The sequence below is a fragment of the Pipistrellus kuhlii genome, unplaced genomic scaffold (genome assembly GCF_014108245.1).
Source record: "Pipistrellus kuhlii isolate mPipKuh1 unplaced genomic scaffold, mPipKuh1.p scaffold_m20_p_4, whole genome shotgun sequence".
Lineage (NCBI taxonomy): Eukaryota > Metazoa > Chordata > Mammalia > Chiroptera > Vespertilionidae > Pipistrellus > Pipistrellus kuhlii.
This window is the reverse complement of record NW_023425540.1, coordinates 23,447,639-23,463,985: the sequence shown is the minus strand read 5'-3', so window position 1 is coordinate 23,463,985 and position 16,347 is coordinate 23,447,639. Positions and strand designations below refer to the sequence as shown.

The 16,347-nt window shown below is 37.3% G+C and overlaps 1 protein-coding gene across 1 annotated transcript in view; it reads left to right on the top strand.

Moving 5' to 3' along the window:
* The window catches only part of ADAMTS16 (ADAM metallopeptidase with thrombospondin type 1 motif 16), a 97,007-nt gene that overhangs the window by 47,064 nt on the left and 33,596 nt on the right, over window positions 1-16,347 (top strand). Inside the window, exons 10-17 of the mRNA XM_036409669.2 lie at window positions 734-887; window positions 4,355-4,450; window positions 5,991-6,139; window positions 7,388-7,560; window positions 9,328-9,458; window positions 11,387-11,510; window positions 11,943-12,187; window positions 13,841-13,979. Coding sequence (XP_036265562.1) covers window positions 734-887; window positions 4,355-4,450; window positions 5,991-6,139; window positions 7,388-7,560; window positions 9,328-9,458; window positions 11,387-11,510; window positions 11,943-12,187; window positions 13,841-13,979 — 1,211 coding nt within the window. The remainder of the gene's footprint in view (window positions 1-733; window positions 888-4,354; window positions 4,451-5,990; window positions 6,140-7,387; window positions 7,561-9,327; window positions 9,459-11,386; window positions 11,511-11,942; window positions 12,188-13,840; window positions 13,980-16,347) is intronic.

The window sequence follows — 16,347 nt, the reverse complement described above, 5'->3', positions numbered from 1 at the left end:
AGTAGGATTTGGTTGCTATTTGCAAACACTTGTCCCTCCTCCCTCCAATGCAAACATTATACCTAAGTACAGCCCTGGTAAGGAAGGGGATACTGTATTTGTGGAGGAAGGAATTATTAGTTGGCCTTTAGCCATCTGCTAGTAAACTTAAGCAGAGTTATTTTCCTCCTGGACTTCGAAGTCTAGTAAGAAATTAGCATGAGGATAGAGCATTGCTGGTGGAAAGTGCTGCAATGGTTCATACAGAACCTTTGGAAGCTATAATCTGTTGTGCAGGTGTCCCCTAGCCTTGGAGAAGAAGGAAGAAAGAAAGGGAAGCAAGCAGGGAGAGAAAATGCATTTTAATCTTTGAAATTGGCAGATTGTATTTTGCCTTTTACAATACCCATTTCCATCTTTTGATTGTTCCTGGCAAGAAGTGTACATAAAAGTGGTCTGTAATAGAAGCTTTTCACATTGAACATCTGGTTGTATTATTCCATTTTGCTTTTTCCCCATGAAGATTTTGAGTAATCTAAGAAAAAACAAATTGCCTTCCTGGAAAAAGAAAAATGAACAGTTTCTGAAAATGTGGCCCCTATATTGAAATTTAATTAAGATGATGGTTATATTGGACCTTCAGGGAAAAACCTCCTCTTCTGTATATAATATATGTGGTAAACTATATGAGAAGAAATGGCATAACTGAATGTACCTCTTTGATAATTCTTTTGGCATCTCCTCTTTGATTTAGCACTGCCCAAGCGACATGCCTTGCTGATCAGCCAAAGCCTGTGAAAGAATACAAGTATCCTGAGAAATTGCCAGGACAGTTATATGATGCAAACACGCAGTGCAAGTGGCAATTTGGAGAGAAAGCCAAGCTCTGCATGCTGGATTTTAAAAAGGCAAGTGATTACTGGTCAGTGTTCAGTGCACTATTATTCATAAAACCATTTTATTCAGTGTAACTGACATTGATCTATTCTCCACTTATTGGGTACCTACCAAATGTCAAATCCTGTATGTTAAGGGCTGGCCCCATATAACAGGAAACACATGTTTTACTGGCAAAGAAAATGATGACTGATACTGTTGTGGGTATCAGTTTTCACTTGAGAACAACTTGGCCTATTAGGTCACTTCTTTCTTTCTGATTTATCACGTGGGAGCTCAGCAATTACTTTTGGTTGGTGTTGGTTGGCAAACTAATACTCTGCATTTTTTAAAGTGGTGGTATTAAAAAAAAAACAAGGTCCACCATTACCTTGCACCTCTATAAGCATAATTTACTCTAAAGTAGCAGCTTTTCTAGGGCTTCTGATTATTAAATTCTCCAATTAAAGTATATAGAGACAAGTTTCTTGAAGGAGAGGCTAGGTAATACACCAACCCCGAGGATATTAGCCTTATGTTCTCCTAATATAAATTCCTCATATAACACAGAGAGGAGTGTTCTTGCTGGACAGGGAAATGGAGATTTAGGAACTCTGAACCATAAGGAGACCTACCTATAGATTAAATGAAAGTAACTCTTTTTGAGGTTTCTTTTATTCTAGTTTATAATAGAATTAAGACAAAGGTAGACAAAAATATATAGTTCTCCAGAAACCTCCCATCATTTCAGAATGCACCGGAATATTTCCAGTTTCTAAACTCAAATAGAGCTTGCACAAAGGTCAGTTATAGCCATGTGCCAGAAATGGGTTTTTATCTCCTCAGCTGAGCCATCTCAGCTTGGACCAAGAATAATAAATCAGTTCTCATCAGTATATATTCCATGGGCACAATGTGAATTCTCTAAGAATTTTTTGAGTATTACTCTTCTTTATGTTTAAAAAAAAAAAGTACTTAAAACGAATGTTTTATTTCAAACTAGAAACAACTTCTGGTTTCCACATTACTTTGTTCTGTGACCATGGATTATGTCATCCATGAAACCCTCATACCATTTGGAAAATATAGAAAATAAGTTAATGTGCATATTTTTTCCATTTTTTCATTATTGAGGAAATATTAGCATGCAATGAAATATTGAAGGGAGCTGAGGCAAATTTGTCACTCACTTATAAGTTTCCCTTCTCTCCAGGATTATGTACTATGTTACCTTTCGTCAGAGGTCTAAAACAATTGGCCCCTACATTTTTTTTAGCTTTATAGTTTTCCTATGCAAAAAAAGTAAGCCTATTATCAGTTATTTAATTATGACAGTAGAAGAAAAACCTCTTGAAATAAAAACAAAACTTTTCAACAAAATGTCAGCTAATCATTATGTAAAATTGTTCTTCAACACAAATAAACTTGATGTATTTTGTCTTTATAAATTAAGTTATATTTTTGTGACCAGAATCTCTAATATTTGAATTCAAAATTACATATTATATGGCAATTAGAGGTGGATTGAATTATCTCAGCATATTTTCAATTTTGAAATTTACATTTTTTAATGAACTTCTACTGAAATTTTATGAAAATGGTTCTATTTTGTTAGGTTGAAATGTAAAGATTAGTAAGTCTCCTGATGGAAGAACATAAAAGAATAAATGGGAAGCAAATTACCCAGTGTCTAGGCCAACAACTATCACATAAGAGCCACTTAATTAAATTTGCTGAGCTGGGTGATAGATGGATGGATGATACTTTAGAAAGAGATGAACCTCTTTAGGTACCACATGCTAATTAGTTTCAAAAGTTATTATACAGTACAAATGCATGTGCATTTGGTGAATATGTATGTATGTTTACATACTCATGTGTAAACTCCCATACTTAAGTGGCCATGGTTTACTGATGACTTACATAGTGATCATCAAAATCAGTGGTAAAAAATAGCCCACTGCTTGCAAAACAAGTAATTGCAATAGATTATATACCTTATTATTATATCATTTGTAATTATATTTTCAGTTTACATTTTTGGAGAGCATAATACATACAGTTTGAGAAAAATGAATCTGGTGACACTCTATTCACAATATAGAAACAATAAAGTTTCAACACAGCCATTGAAAATGATTTTGTGGAGGTGTTAGGTTGTGATGTTAAAATGCACCAAGTCATATTACTGAAGTTAGTTTTTGTAAGCATAAACCTTAAATTAGGGGATAGTATAGTAAGTGAGAGCCTTCATTAAGATAGTATTTCTTAACTGCAAAAATAAAATCATGAGTGAACTGTCTACTTGGGCTTCAACTTGTTTTTTCCTGAGTTAAATATGGATTATTATAAATGTTGTGTCTTCATCAAGTCCCAATGCTTTGTCAACATTGCTTGTTGGCCTGACCCTGAAGTTTGAAATACAAGCTGTCACAATACTTGGAAATTTAATCACCTTCATGTCTTGGCTTCTGTTGAAATTGGGAGCTCCCCCCATGCCCAGAACATCTTACATTTCAACTCCCTGTTTTTGGAACCATGATTTAAAAGGGTCTTTGTTCTAAGAGGACCGTGAAGTTTTATTAAGAATATAATGACATGCAAAAATGATGCTAAGTTTAATACAATAACTGTACATTATGTCCAGGGGTCAGCAGCTAAGTCAGAGTATGATAAAAGTGATTAGGAGTAATTATTTTTTTTGGTTGTGTTTTAATTTTTACTGTATTATCTCACTCTTTGAGGTCCTAGAAATTTTATTTGTTTTTCAGAATAGAGTGTCATGTTTTATCTGATGGCAGACAGTTGCATCAATAGGGTATCAAAGTATCAAATGATTTTTGATATGTTGAAAAACAGTAACAAGGATTGTATGGTATTTTAAGAGTCTTCTAACTTTATGGCTTATTTCTGGATGTATGATGGGTCAATGGACAATGCAGCAAGATTCATAATCCTCTTTAATTTGAAAATTTTGGATTCAGACTTAGAGAACTTAATGAAAGATGGAGTCAAGGATAAATTATAATATGTTAGGTTTTATTGTTTGTTAATTTTAATTTTTTTGGAGTTGTCTGCAATGTCTGGATTAGGCATATTTTACTTATTAATTTTTTAACCTCAACCAAGGATTGATTTTAGAGAGAAAAGAATGGAAAGAAAGAGAAAGAGAAACTGATCAGTTGCCTCCTGTATGACCCCAACCATTGATCAAATACACAACCTTTTGATATATGGGACTCAAACCAACTGACTACCAGACCAGGAATATATTTAACTTATTAGTTTAGAAAATATAATTTTGGTAAATTTATGATGAAAAAACAAAATTTCAGGGATCAACCAAATCTAGAACATGAGTCTTCAGGGTTCTCTATCTATGTATCTACTGCTAAGTAGATATCAGTTTTAATTTATATCAGTTGTTTCCCCTTAAAGTTTTCATTGATAAGTTATCATGGGTCATTTGTAATACTCATGACCTTTCTTCTCCTTTTAGGATATCTGTAAAGCCCTATGGTGTCACCGGATTGGAAGGAAGTGTGAGACTAAATTTATGCCAGCAGCAGAAGGCACCATTTGTGGGCATGACATGGTAAGATGCTGATCTTAGGCACATACATTGCCATATTTAGATGTCAGTCTTTCAGCCCATTCATCTCTCCTCATCTTATCTTGGTATTTTTAAACCCTTCTTTTTCATAAATATGTGCATACCTATATATATCAAAAGATTGTGTTTATATTGATATTATGAAGAGGACTCTCTTTTTTTCACTTTGTTCAATGATAGAATTGATGAGCTCGCTGGAATTAAGATATGTGGATGTTCAGGCAAAGGTGATGGCAGAACCTATTTAGTAAGGGGAAACATTAAACCCTTAACAACCATTTAACCACTTAGAGATCCAGCACCAAATATTAATGTTAAAGCCACAAAGCATAGATTTGGAGACCTTTTCCCAGCCATGTGCCCCTCATGGAGCTGAGAGGGGTCAGTCCTATAGGACTTCATTTTTTCAGCTGGGGTGGGGGAAGGCAGTAATGAAAGAGAGACTTTTTTTTTTTTTTTTTTTTTTTTTTGCTTGTAGCAAAGAATCAAAGAATTCAATGGATGAGGCTTTAGTTCTCAGACTTACTTATATTTTAAATTTTTCTTTCTTAAATAATAATGAATCAAAGTATTTGAAATTGTCACTCCCCTGTGCCAACAATTAACAAGTAGCAACAATACATCATTAATAATTGAAATATTTTTTACATTTTTACTGGTTTATTACAAAAGCAGCATTTTTTCTCTCAGAACAAATCAGGTGACTCTAAATTGCTCTACCCCTTGCCCCCAGGCCACAGGACAGGCTCTGCCAGCCACAAGAAACAAGGTAGTTACTTCCCTCCTCTCAACAGAAGGCCTAGGTCTACACCAAGCTGTAGGTAGAAAATCCAACACCGCTCAATACAATGTGAGATCTTATGTGGGGTAGGAGTGAAGGAACCATGTAGATGTTAGCATGAATCTATGTTGATGGGCCCTCCTCTTGAGAAAGGGGAGCTGATAGCATCTCCAGGGACAGACAAGCTCTGTGCAGATTATTTCATTTCAGAAAGCCCTGTGACCTCTGATGTGCATCAGTTATGACCTCCAGGCTCTGAGTCCAGGTGCCTTAGAGCAAAGTCACAGCCCACCCACTAGAAATGACAAGGTGTTGAGTCATGTGGAACCTCCAGCTGGATTTCTCTACCTTAGACTCAGTCTCAGCCAAAAATGAGATGTGAAAAGCCCATTGTTTTCAGGAGAGGTCAGTGTCCACTCACTTGAGAGCTGACCATCTATGCAACACTACTTAATTAAATGGGTCAAGTTCCAACAGCTCAGCTGGGGTTTTCTTTTTCTATTTATGTTCCATTTACATGGATTTATAGAACAATGGTAGGTTTGGAAAGACAAAAGAAGCATCCTTAAGTGTGTTTGTATGATGTGCTACTAATGGTTAGGGACGAGAATGTCTGCTTATGGTACCAGGCTCCCCATGACTGAGCATTGAGCATTGCAAGAGTGCTGATCCATCTTTCTACCCATGAGGTCATATCTACTTTTTTTTTTTTTTTTTTTTTTTTTTTTTTTTAACTTTTAGTGGTGCCGTGGAGGGCAGTGTGTGAAATATGGTGATGAAGGCCCTAAGCCTACCCACGGTCATTGGTCAGACTGGTCTCCCTGGTCACCGTGCTCCAGGACCTGCGGAGGAGGAGTGTCCCACAGAGACCGCCTCTGCACTAATCCCAAGTAAGCAAGTCTGAATTTCCCAACTCACAAGTGAGAATTTCTCTGCCACTAGCCTTTCAAACAGTGCCTGTATCTGAGCTCAGTCGTACTCACTCTGTACTTCAAATTTTATTGTAAGAAACATTAAGTAGGAAAGCCTTTTCTCTCAAACATTTCTAAAACAATATTTCTTTGATATGAGATGCTTATAACTATCTAAACATAGCAAAAATTAATAGATCCAACAGTGATATTCCAAAATTGGATTGTAACCATGTTTACTTGAAATGCCAAGGGCCTGCCTAAAACAAAGAAAAAAATCATAAGAAAAGTATAGAAAAAAATGAATAAGAATCAATAAGAACAATTATTTTATTTGAAAAAAATAATATTTAGTTTTCATAAAAAATATTTACTTTCCAATATATGCTTTAATTGTGGTGGCCTCCTGTTATATAACAAGAATGTTAAATGCAGTATGTGATAAAAAAACAAATTTTTGGTTTTTCATCATATATATTCACCTTTCCAACATGTGCTTTAGTTGTGGCCTCCTGTTATATAACAAGAATGTTAAATGCAGTCACCAGTATAGTGGAGTGAATGGATTTTAAATCCTCTTTTTGTGCCTAGGTTTGTTTAAGATATGTCATATTGCCATTATCTCAGGCCTGGCTGTAACATGTGAGATCCAACAGGTTCCTGCATGGACAGGATGCTCTCATCCTGGTGGTACACATGAATTCTGAGAGGATAGCAAAGAACCTGAGGCATTTGCTGTCAGTGCCAACTAGTGGAAGGTGACTGTTATTTCTGACCCAATTGGGTGGCCTGCCCTTGTCACAGGAAGCTAGTAGTGGAAAGAAGTGGTATAGTTCAATTTCTTTCTCAGTTCTGCTTTTTATCAACTGTGTAATTCTGGGAGAGCCACTGACCTCCTTTGTTGCCCCCACCTTTATGGAATTCGGAGCAATGCTGACCCTATTCCCACAGAAGGAGGCTGGGAGGTGGCCATTGACAAGTACTCACAAACGCACTTACCACATTCTAACCTCCTCTGCCAACATTGTAAACTATACCCTCAGTAGAAAAGGAAACACTGCCCATGTCGCTAATATATAAGAAACTATCAGTGACTACTTAGTAAATGACTTAGCCCCTGTAAGTAATTTAACAAATCTGCTACATCTCTCTAATAAACCCAATTTGAAGGAAGGGGCAAGTCCCCATTAAAATGTAAGGTTTCTAACAGCAAAATATGTGTTCCAGACCATCTCATGGCGGGAAGTTTTGTGAGGGCTCCACTCGCACTCTGAAGCTTTGCAACAGTCAGAAATGTCCCCACGATACTGTTGACTTCCGCGCCATGCAGTGTGCGGAATACAACAGCAAACGGTTCCGAGGGTGGCACTACAAGTGGAAGCCTTACACGCAAGTAAAAGGTAAATCCCAAACCCTACTCAGTAGTAATAGCCTCCTACTTTATTATCTTTCCTCCTAAAAGAACTACATGATAGATGGTGTGGAGTTCAGGTAGATCAGATACCCCTATATGAGGTCAGTGTCATAGATCTCTTTCTGGGGTAATTTGACATATGGCCACTGGCATCTTAACCAGCTGTGTGGTCAGAAATTAACAAGCCAAAACAGAGAGCACGTATATAATACCATTCAATTTTAGAAGTGGTAAAAAATGCAAAGTAGATATTTTATTGTCAATGGATCAATGCTTATTTTAATTACAAATCCTTATAGTTGATGGTGGTATTTCTAATAGCATGTCACCCAATGAACACATAATTGCCAGATAATGAAAGAACAATTTTACTATCTTTTGGAAAAATCAGACAATTTTAAAGTGTACTATATTCAGAAAGTCTTGATCTGTAATATAACTATAAATCTAGATGTTTATTTGTGACATATGTAAGATTTTACTCTCAGTTGGAGAAAAATGATGATTAGTCTTGTGATTATTATAACTTGAGCTTGGTAGCTTAAGTGGTATAATTTAAAAATAAGTCAAAGAACATCTAATCAACTTATTCTTTGAAATTTGGAATATTGTCCAAGCAACACTCAAGATATACATAAGTTAGAACTTCTCAATGACATTTACTTACTTCATCACAATATGTAATATTTTCATGCTGAGAGGTTTATGAAGTTAGTAGATTATGGATAGAAAATTGTCAGCAATTTCACACAAAGCATTCTTGGTGGTATTTTCACTCTTAAACTCAGAGAAAATTAAGCCAGTGAGAAATAAGTACTAGGCAAGAGAAAAAAATAGAAAGAACTTTGAAATTGGGGTCACAAAATGTACGTGCTATTCCTGACCTTGCTAGTCTTCAATAAATAAATTTATTAATCAGGGAAGACTAAATTTGATCTTAAAATTGTTCAAGTGGGTCTCATAAAATAAAGAAAATATTAGTAGATGAGTCTTGAGCCTATGAAAACCCCTAAGGCAGACAAAATGTTCATCATAAAGAGTTCCCTTCTTACCAATGAGAAAACAAAGGGATGTAGTTTTTACAAAGTTTATATTTAAGCATATAAGTCATAAACCTTTGAAATGGAGTATTAAGAGAGGAAGTGAACTTTATCAGTCTTAAGGATATGATGATACCCATGTTCTTTATGTATCAGTTTTTTTTACAATTATATTTATAGAAACATCATTTTCTAGAGATTTCATCTAAAAGTGATTCCCTCTATTAGTTTAAAAAATATTATGTAATTTTTCAACTTCATTAGCGATTAAGAAATTCAATACTTTTAATTCTTGTGTTACCTTTTATTTGTGAGAATTTGACATATTGTTAGAAAATGATAGTGACTTTTTGAATTTCTACAAGAAAGTAATTAATTATACTAGTGAAATAGTGAATAGTAATGTTGTAGTTCAAATCAACAAATGTTTATTGAATGCCTACTATGTGCCAATTACTGTGTAAAGAACCAAGACTAGTAAAAGAGAGCGTTGAGTAAAAAGTAACACTGAACATTTAGATAATAATAAATTAAAGGGGGAAAAACAAGCCTAAAGAAACAACCATACAAAAATGTCTTTGCAATGTATTATTGTGTGAGAGTTTATTTTATGGGCAAAAAGAAAAAAAAAAGTCTATCTAAAATTTAGAGCAAAAATGATCAGAGCTTAAGTATCTTTCTTATTTGTGTTTGTGTGTGTATTTCTTTTTAAGATCAGGACTTATGCAAACTCTACTGTATCGCAGAAGGATTTGATTTCTTCTTTTCTTTGTCAAATAAAGTCAAAGATGGGACTCCATGCTCGGAGGATAGCCGTAATGTTTGTATAGATGGGATATGTGAGGTAATAATGATCGTTCATTCATTCAACAAACATCTCCAGACAGTCTGCTTTGTGCCAGGCATCCTATAAAAAGCTAGAGAGAACAGACAAAAAACAAGCCCTTTCCTTCCAAGTCACAGCCCAGTAGGGGAGAAGCCAGATGTACAATACATGTGCTGAGACACAGTGGTTTGTTGCACTGAAGGTGCAGAGCACAGGGAGAAGGAAAGAGCTGATTCTCTCTTAGATGTGGATCTGGGAGATTTGCAGGGCTCCTTGGAGAAGAGAGCTTCCAAGCTAAATCTGAAAGGGTGAGTTGGAAGGGGAAAGTTGGGGAGGCAGGCAGAGGAGCATGGGTTGGTAAGACACAACTCAGTCATCAGAGTACCCAGAAGCAAGGCAGGGGTGGGGGTGTTGGGGAGGTGAGGGGTGGGGAATGGGCTCTCAGAAGAACAATCACTGCTAGAATGAGGAGTCAGGTTTTGATCATTGTATCTGTGTAGATCAGTCACTGGGATTGGGAACTAGAGGAATCATGGGATCAGATGCAGTGGCTGGACGGTAGCGTGGAGAGTAAGGAAGGGGTGGGGGTGGGGGACAACTCAGAGCCAAGAGGTACTCTGCAGCTATTACAGGGGTCTCCAAAAGACCCAGTAGCCTCAACATCTATTAGAGAGGGACTTGGGTGACAGGCTGCAAAAGACTCAGTAACTAAGTGGACATTACACTTGGAGCTTGTTGCCATGTGTAGAAGTAAGTTATGGAAAGAATTTCATTATAAACAAAGTGATGGTGTGACCAGATCACATACAGAAATTACTCAATATTTTTATTCACTGGAGTCCAACAACCTCAGTCCAAGTTCTAATTATACGACCATGGTAAAGTAGAACCACTCATTAAGACCTTGGTGTAATTCTTTTTAATGCATGAAGATTAGGCTAGATGATTCTAATAAGATCTTTTTTCAACTTTAAAATGCTCAAGTCTCTACTTGTTTTGTCGAATTAGCAGTTGATTTGTTAAATATTTCAGTATTTTCTGGTATTCTTAATGATAATGTTACAATCCCTTATTTGTAATTTTGAAATCTAAAACAGACTATGAAATAGAAAGTCTGTTTGGACGGAAAATGTAAGCTGAAATGAATTTGTTTGATGGTAAAAACCTGCCCTGAGCAGATATAAGGCTATTTGATAGTTTTTTAACCGTGTAGTATGAAGATTTCTGTGTTTTGTTATAGAACATCATTGCTATTGTAGGCCCCGCTGGGACTTTCACATTATATACACAATATGTCAATTTCCATCCTAAAATCTCTGAAATGTATCCGTCCCTTTGGATTACAAGCAAGGGATTGTGGACTATACTTATTTCATTTCTGAATAGATTTTCCCCCCACATCTATAGACTTTGTTAGGAAATATATTTATAAAACTAACAAGAATTGTACAAATAATGAGTTCCTAAGATTGTAAGAGGGTGAACAAATATGCCCTTTATATAATTTACTTCTGGGAATTACTTCCACATGGCACGGGCTACTTCTCTGCCATTGAACAAGTAGATTCAAAAGCACCAGGGCACATTCCAGTGGACCCTTGTGAGAACACATTTGCTTGTCATTTGTATTAAGTGCTTTATGTCACACTGCATTTTACCAACATTTCCAACTGGATAAATGCAATTCAGGGCTCAGGATACAATAGCTGTGAGCAATCTTGAAGAGTTCAGGTTATGTTTGACATTTGAAGTTTTCCAACTTTGGATCTAAAGAGTAGATTTTCAGTCTTGCTGTGCACATATTGGGTATCCAATAAATATTTGTTAATTTCCCTGTGTTGGAATTTTCAACTAGAGCGGGGAAGAGGTTTCCTGCTTTAGGTTTGTGACATTGCTCGTGTTATCTTTTCTTTCATGAATGACGTGTGACCTTATGAATATCCCAGAAAGTTGGATGTGACAACATCCTTGGATCCAATGCCATGGAAGACTCTTGCGGTGTGTGCAAGGGGAATAACTCAGACTGCACAGTGCACAAGGGCCTCTATGCCAAGCACCACCGCACCAACCGTGAGTATGCCATAGCTGCCTGCGGCGGTTGAGAGACAATATTGAAATGGGAGCTCTTTGGTGGGAAGAATTTGAGGTATAGTGAATGCATCAGGTGTTAAGACTCTTGACATGGCCTGGAGGTGAGCAAATGGGGGTGGGAGATAGTCTGCAATAGTGTCAACAATAAAAATTAACAGATCCCACAACTGCCTCCACTTCTGCCTACTCTCGATCCTTTGTTTTGATAGAAAGTGGTTGCTATGTTATTTGAATTAGAATCATCCTTAGGAATAGTGAATATTACAATAACTTGCCTTCAATTACAAATAAGTCATTCATAGGATTCTCACGTTGTTGTTATGATGGAATACTGAAGGTGCTGAGAGATTTGGCCTGGGCATAATTGAGTGAAATACCCCATCCTCCCTGCTCCTGTCTGCTTTAATCTAGAGTATTATCAGATGGTTACCATTCCTTCTGGAGCCCGGAGTATTCGCATCTATGAAATGAATGTATCTACCTCCTACATTGCTGTGCGCAATGCCCTCAAAACATACCACCTGAATGGACACTGGACTGTGGACTGGCCCGGCCGCTACAAGTTTTCAGGCACCACCTTCAATTACCGACGGTCCCACAGAGAGCCAGAGAGCTTGACCTCTGCGGGGCCAACCAACGAAACACTGATCGTGGAGGTAGACTCCAGCCTCATTGTTTTGGGGTCTGATTTGGGGGTCTTCTAGCATTTCTGTACATAGAAGGCTATTGGTGTAATTTTAAGTGCACAGAAGCATGCTTATAACTAGGAAATGCATCAGAAACAAGACTAATCAATGCATAGGCTGAATGGGTCAATGAACTTTTTTTTACCATCTTCATTTCTTTGTGCATGATTAAATGTGTATTTATGCACACTGTCAGTCTTTACAAATGTCTGCTTCTCTTCTGTAAGATCTATAGCTGGGAAAGGCTTTATCTGTGCCTCCTGATCCTGAACTGCTTCTTTAACCCTGTGATAAACTTACTCACCTTGCATTCTTGCCTTGATTATTTCTCTTTCACCATCTCAGGCTATTAGTTTTAATAATCATAGAGAAAGAGCAATGAGTCAGGGTTGAAAATGAGTTCAGCTTATTAGGAACTTTGCCTATGGAAATAGAGTCACAGAGCCTCAGGGTGTCAGAAGGGGAGCAGCTCAATGGCCTTGCAGTACAGCCCAATCTCCAGGGTGTCAACCTGTCCTACACCAACAGAGACTTGAGCTGATTTGTCAGGGAGGGGACTGTGGTGCCAAGATGTCATGGAAGGACCAGAGTCATTATTCACTAGAATATTACATCAATGATGCATAAGGCTCAGAAATGCAGATGTCTATCAACAGAATAATGGTGATGTTGCTTTTAAAATAAATAAATAAATAAATAAATAAATAAATAAATAAAATGTTCTCCCTGAGATCAGTGGATCTGATACACTTATGAGAGAAAAGATGGTTATTGGTCCATGTGTTCAGGTTTTACACTGGAAGGTGAAGAGTTCAGATGCAAAGTTATGCCCTAAAATTATGGCTGGCAAACTGCAACTCGCAAGCCACATGTGGCTCTTTGGCCCCTTGAGTGTGGTTCTTCCACAAAATACCACGGCCTGGGCAAGTCTATTTTGAAGAAGTGGCATTAGAAGAAGTTTAAGTTTATAAATTTGGCTCTCAAAAGAAATTTCAGTCGTTGTACTATTGATATTTGGCCCTGGTGACTAATGAGTTTGCTGACCACTGCCCTAAACCATGGCTCATATATATGCTGGGCCTGAGAGATCATCCTGACTAGTAAGATATGTTTCTCCTGGAACTCCCAGGTACACAGCAACAGGCACCCAGTCATGTAGGAAGTCCTCTGACTTAGCTTTGGCAGTGATATGAATGACATCACTTCAGCATCCTGGGTTGTTACTCGGAAGTGTGACAGTGCTTTTTAAATATCACTTTCTGATTCACTCTCATGGAAGGATTTGCAGGGAAGTCAGAAGGAACATGGAGAGAAAGCAAGAAATAGCTTAAAACGCAAAGACATCTGAAGTCTTGTGTGGAAGAAACACTGAGAATATGGCAAGTCAGATGTCTCTATAGTTACTAGATAAACTTGAGTCCAGTTGGGAGTTTATTCCTGTTCAGAAATAATACAAATTTTGGAGACTGAACATTATTTATTTTATCATTTTAAACACGTTCTGTTGACATTGTTATTGTTTCATGCTTTTAAAACAAATCATGTAGTTATTGGTTCCATTTTAACTAGTTATATTCTCCCTCCTCCTTCCCACCCTCCTTTCATCCCTGTCTTATGCTGTAGCTTCTGCTCCAGGGAAGGAATCCAGGCATTGCCTGGGAATACTCCGTGCCTCGGTGGGGCGGTGAGCAGGAGCCCAGTGCCCAGCCCAGCTACACGTGGGTCATCATCCGCTCCGAGTGCTCTGTTTCCTGTGGTGGGGGTAGGTCACTTCTCTGTCTCTCCTGCTGGTGGGCACAGAGGTGCCCGAGCACAGTCAAGCTGTGACATGCACTACACTGGTCCTCTTCATGTCCTAATGAATCATCCAAGGTGTCTGCCTGAGGGAAGCAGTGATATTTCCAGAAGCGGAGGAGAGAACAGTGATCCTAAGTATCACTTGAAAGACTCAACTACTTTCTCTGGTTCATCTGTGTTAGCATGTAGCTTTGAGGAAATCCTTTAGTGAATTCATTTCTGCTTTTCATCTAATTTAAGGGGTGTTTTTTTTTTTTTTGCAAAAATTTGTTATGAGATTATTCAAATGAAAGTCACTCAACTTATTTTATATATATATATATATATATCATGTTCCTGATGAGAAATAGAAGCTTGCATTAGAAGTATAGTGATATAGAATAAGTTTTTTATCAAATGGTCTTGTTCAAAAAATTCAGTGGAAAGAAATTGACTATAAAATTGTATACTGAAACTCATAGAGAAATTATAAGAATTTTTTTTTTGCCTCGGAGCTGAATCCTGGATGATTTCTCCCCGCTCTGCTTCTCAGCTTCCAGAAAAGCAGTTTCCCCCTGCTGTATCTTAGGGCCAGCCAATCTGGGTGATCTCTCCTTTGTAATCAGAAGCAAAGTGTTGCAGGGGAACCAGCCTAGGTCCGTGGTGGGCTAGTCTACGCGCCCTTACAGACTGCTTTCCAACTCCTATGTTCTCCCTCCGTGTCGGATCAGAATGGGTTGCTCCCTAGAGAACCCCACTATTAGCAACCTTGGGGACCCCCGTCCACTCTCTCGAATCATACCAGACCCAACAGTGGGGTGTCTGTTGGGACACAGACACCCCGCATTACCCCCGGCAAAATCCAACCTTTTTGTGGAATCCGCATATCCTCACTGGTCGGGGCCCCCACAGTTGTGGTTTTTTCAGGTCTCAGGTAAGATCCCCAGTTGCAGCACTGATGTGGTTGTAAGAGCCAGTATGTACAAGTGTTTACCTGACCGCCATCTTCCAGGAAGTCCTCAAATTATAAGAATCTTATTAAAATTGCAGTGGAAGTGACAAGAAACGACACTTCAAAAGACTCTCACAAGACAATATATGGCTTTTTAATGTTAATACTATAAGAATTTTAAGCACATGTTCAGATTATTGAAGTTGATTCACTAGAAGACATTTTTAGCTAGAGTTAGTATGGACTATCTGGTAAAGAGTGGCAAGTAAATATTTGCAAATTTAGAAACAAAATAGTAAATATTGTCTGATATTTTAGAAACAAATTTCCACTCAAGCCAATGTATTTCAGCTTTGTGTATCCTCAGTTTTAATAATTAAGAAATTAATTCAGACAATACTATATTTAAATGGTATACAAATGAGAACTTGCATTAAATAAGAATCTAATGAATGAATGAAGAAAAATAATAATGAACTCATATTCTTAATAAAGAAATGAAGAAAATGAAGAAAAACTGAAAGATTCACAAAAATATCATGGTCTAAAAAGTTAACACTATGTACTTGACATATAATATGTTAATTCTTTTCATTTTTCAGCTAAGAACAAAATATTCAAATTATATTTAAATTCTGACATTAAGAAATCCTAAGGGGAAAAAAATGTGATTCCTTCTGTACAGCTGGATAGCAAGCTATTGGCTCTAATGGCAACTGAAAAGCTCCCCACCTCTCTGTCATTCAGAAACCATTATCAGGGCCCTAGCTGGTAACTCAACTCATAAGAGCATCATCCTGATACACCAGGTTTGCAGGTTTGATTCCCTGTCAGAACACATACAAGAATTAATCAATGAATGCACAAATAAGTGAAACAACAAATTAGGAATTCCCCCACTCTGGTGTATCTTCCCTGGAGTATCTTCCTTCTTCTGATTTTTGGGTCTTCATGCTTGTGTATTGCAGGTCCACAGTATATCCAGCACTCTCTGTAATAATAACACATGTTTCTCATGGGACAATGTGCGCTCATTTGTGTAATATTTTCTAGTTTTCTGTGTAATTTTCCTTAAATTATTGTTTTATAAGGCTTTTGGCAACAGCTGGAATTAATTCTATAGTTAGAAATATTGAAAACTTGGAGATTTTGATAAAATTAGAGTCTTTTAAAGACTGGATACTCCTCTTTCAGATACTTTGGCAAAATGTGAAGATTTCAAAAAGCTTTCCAAAAAACTGGCGAGGACTGGTTTCTGAAAAGATAAAGGCAGAGTCTGGCCACATTGATCATGACACTCACCACCTCCCAGGACCAGGGTTCAGCTCTGGGCTTTCCAGTTAAAGGATATTTTCTCTGACTGTCTTTAGTCTTTGAATTGCATACTCTTCTCTCTTATCTA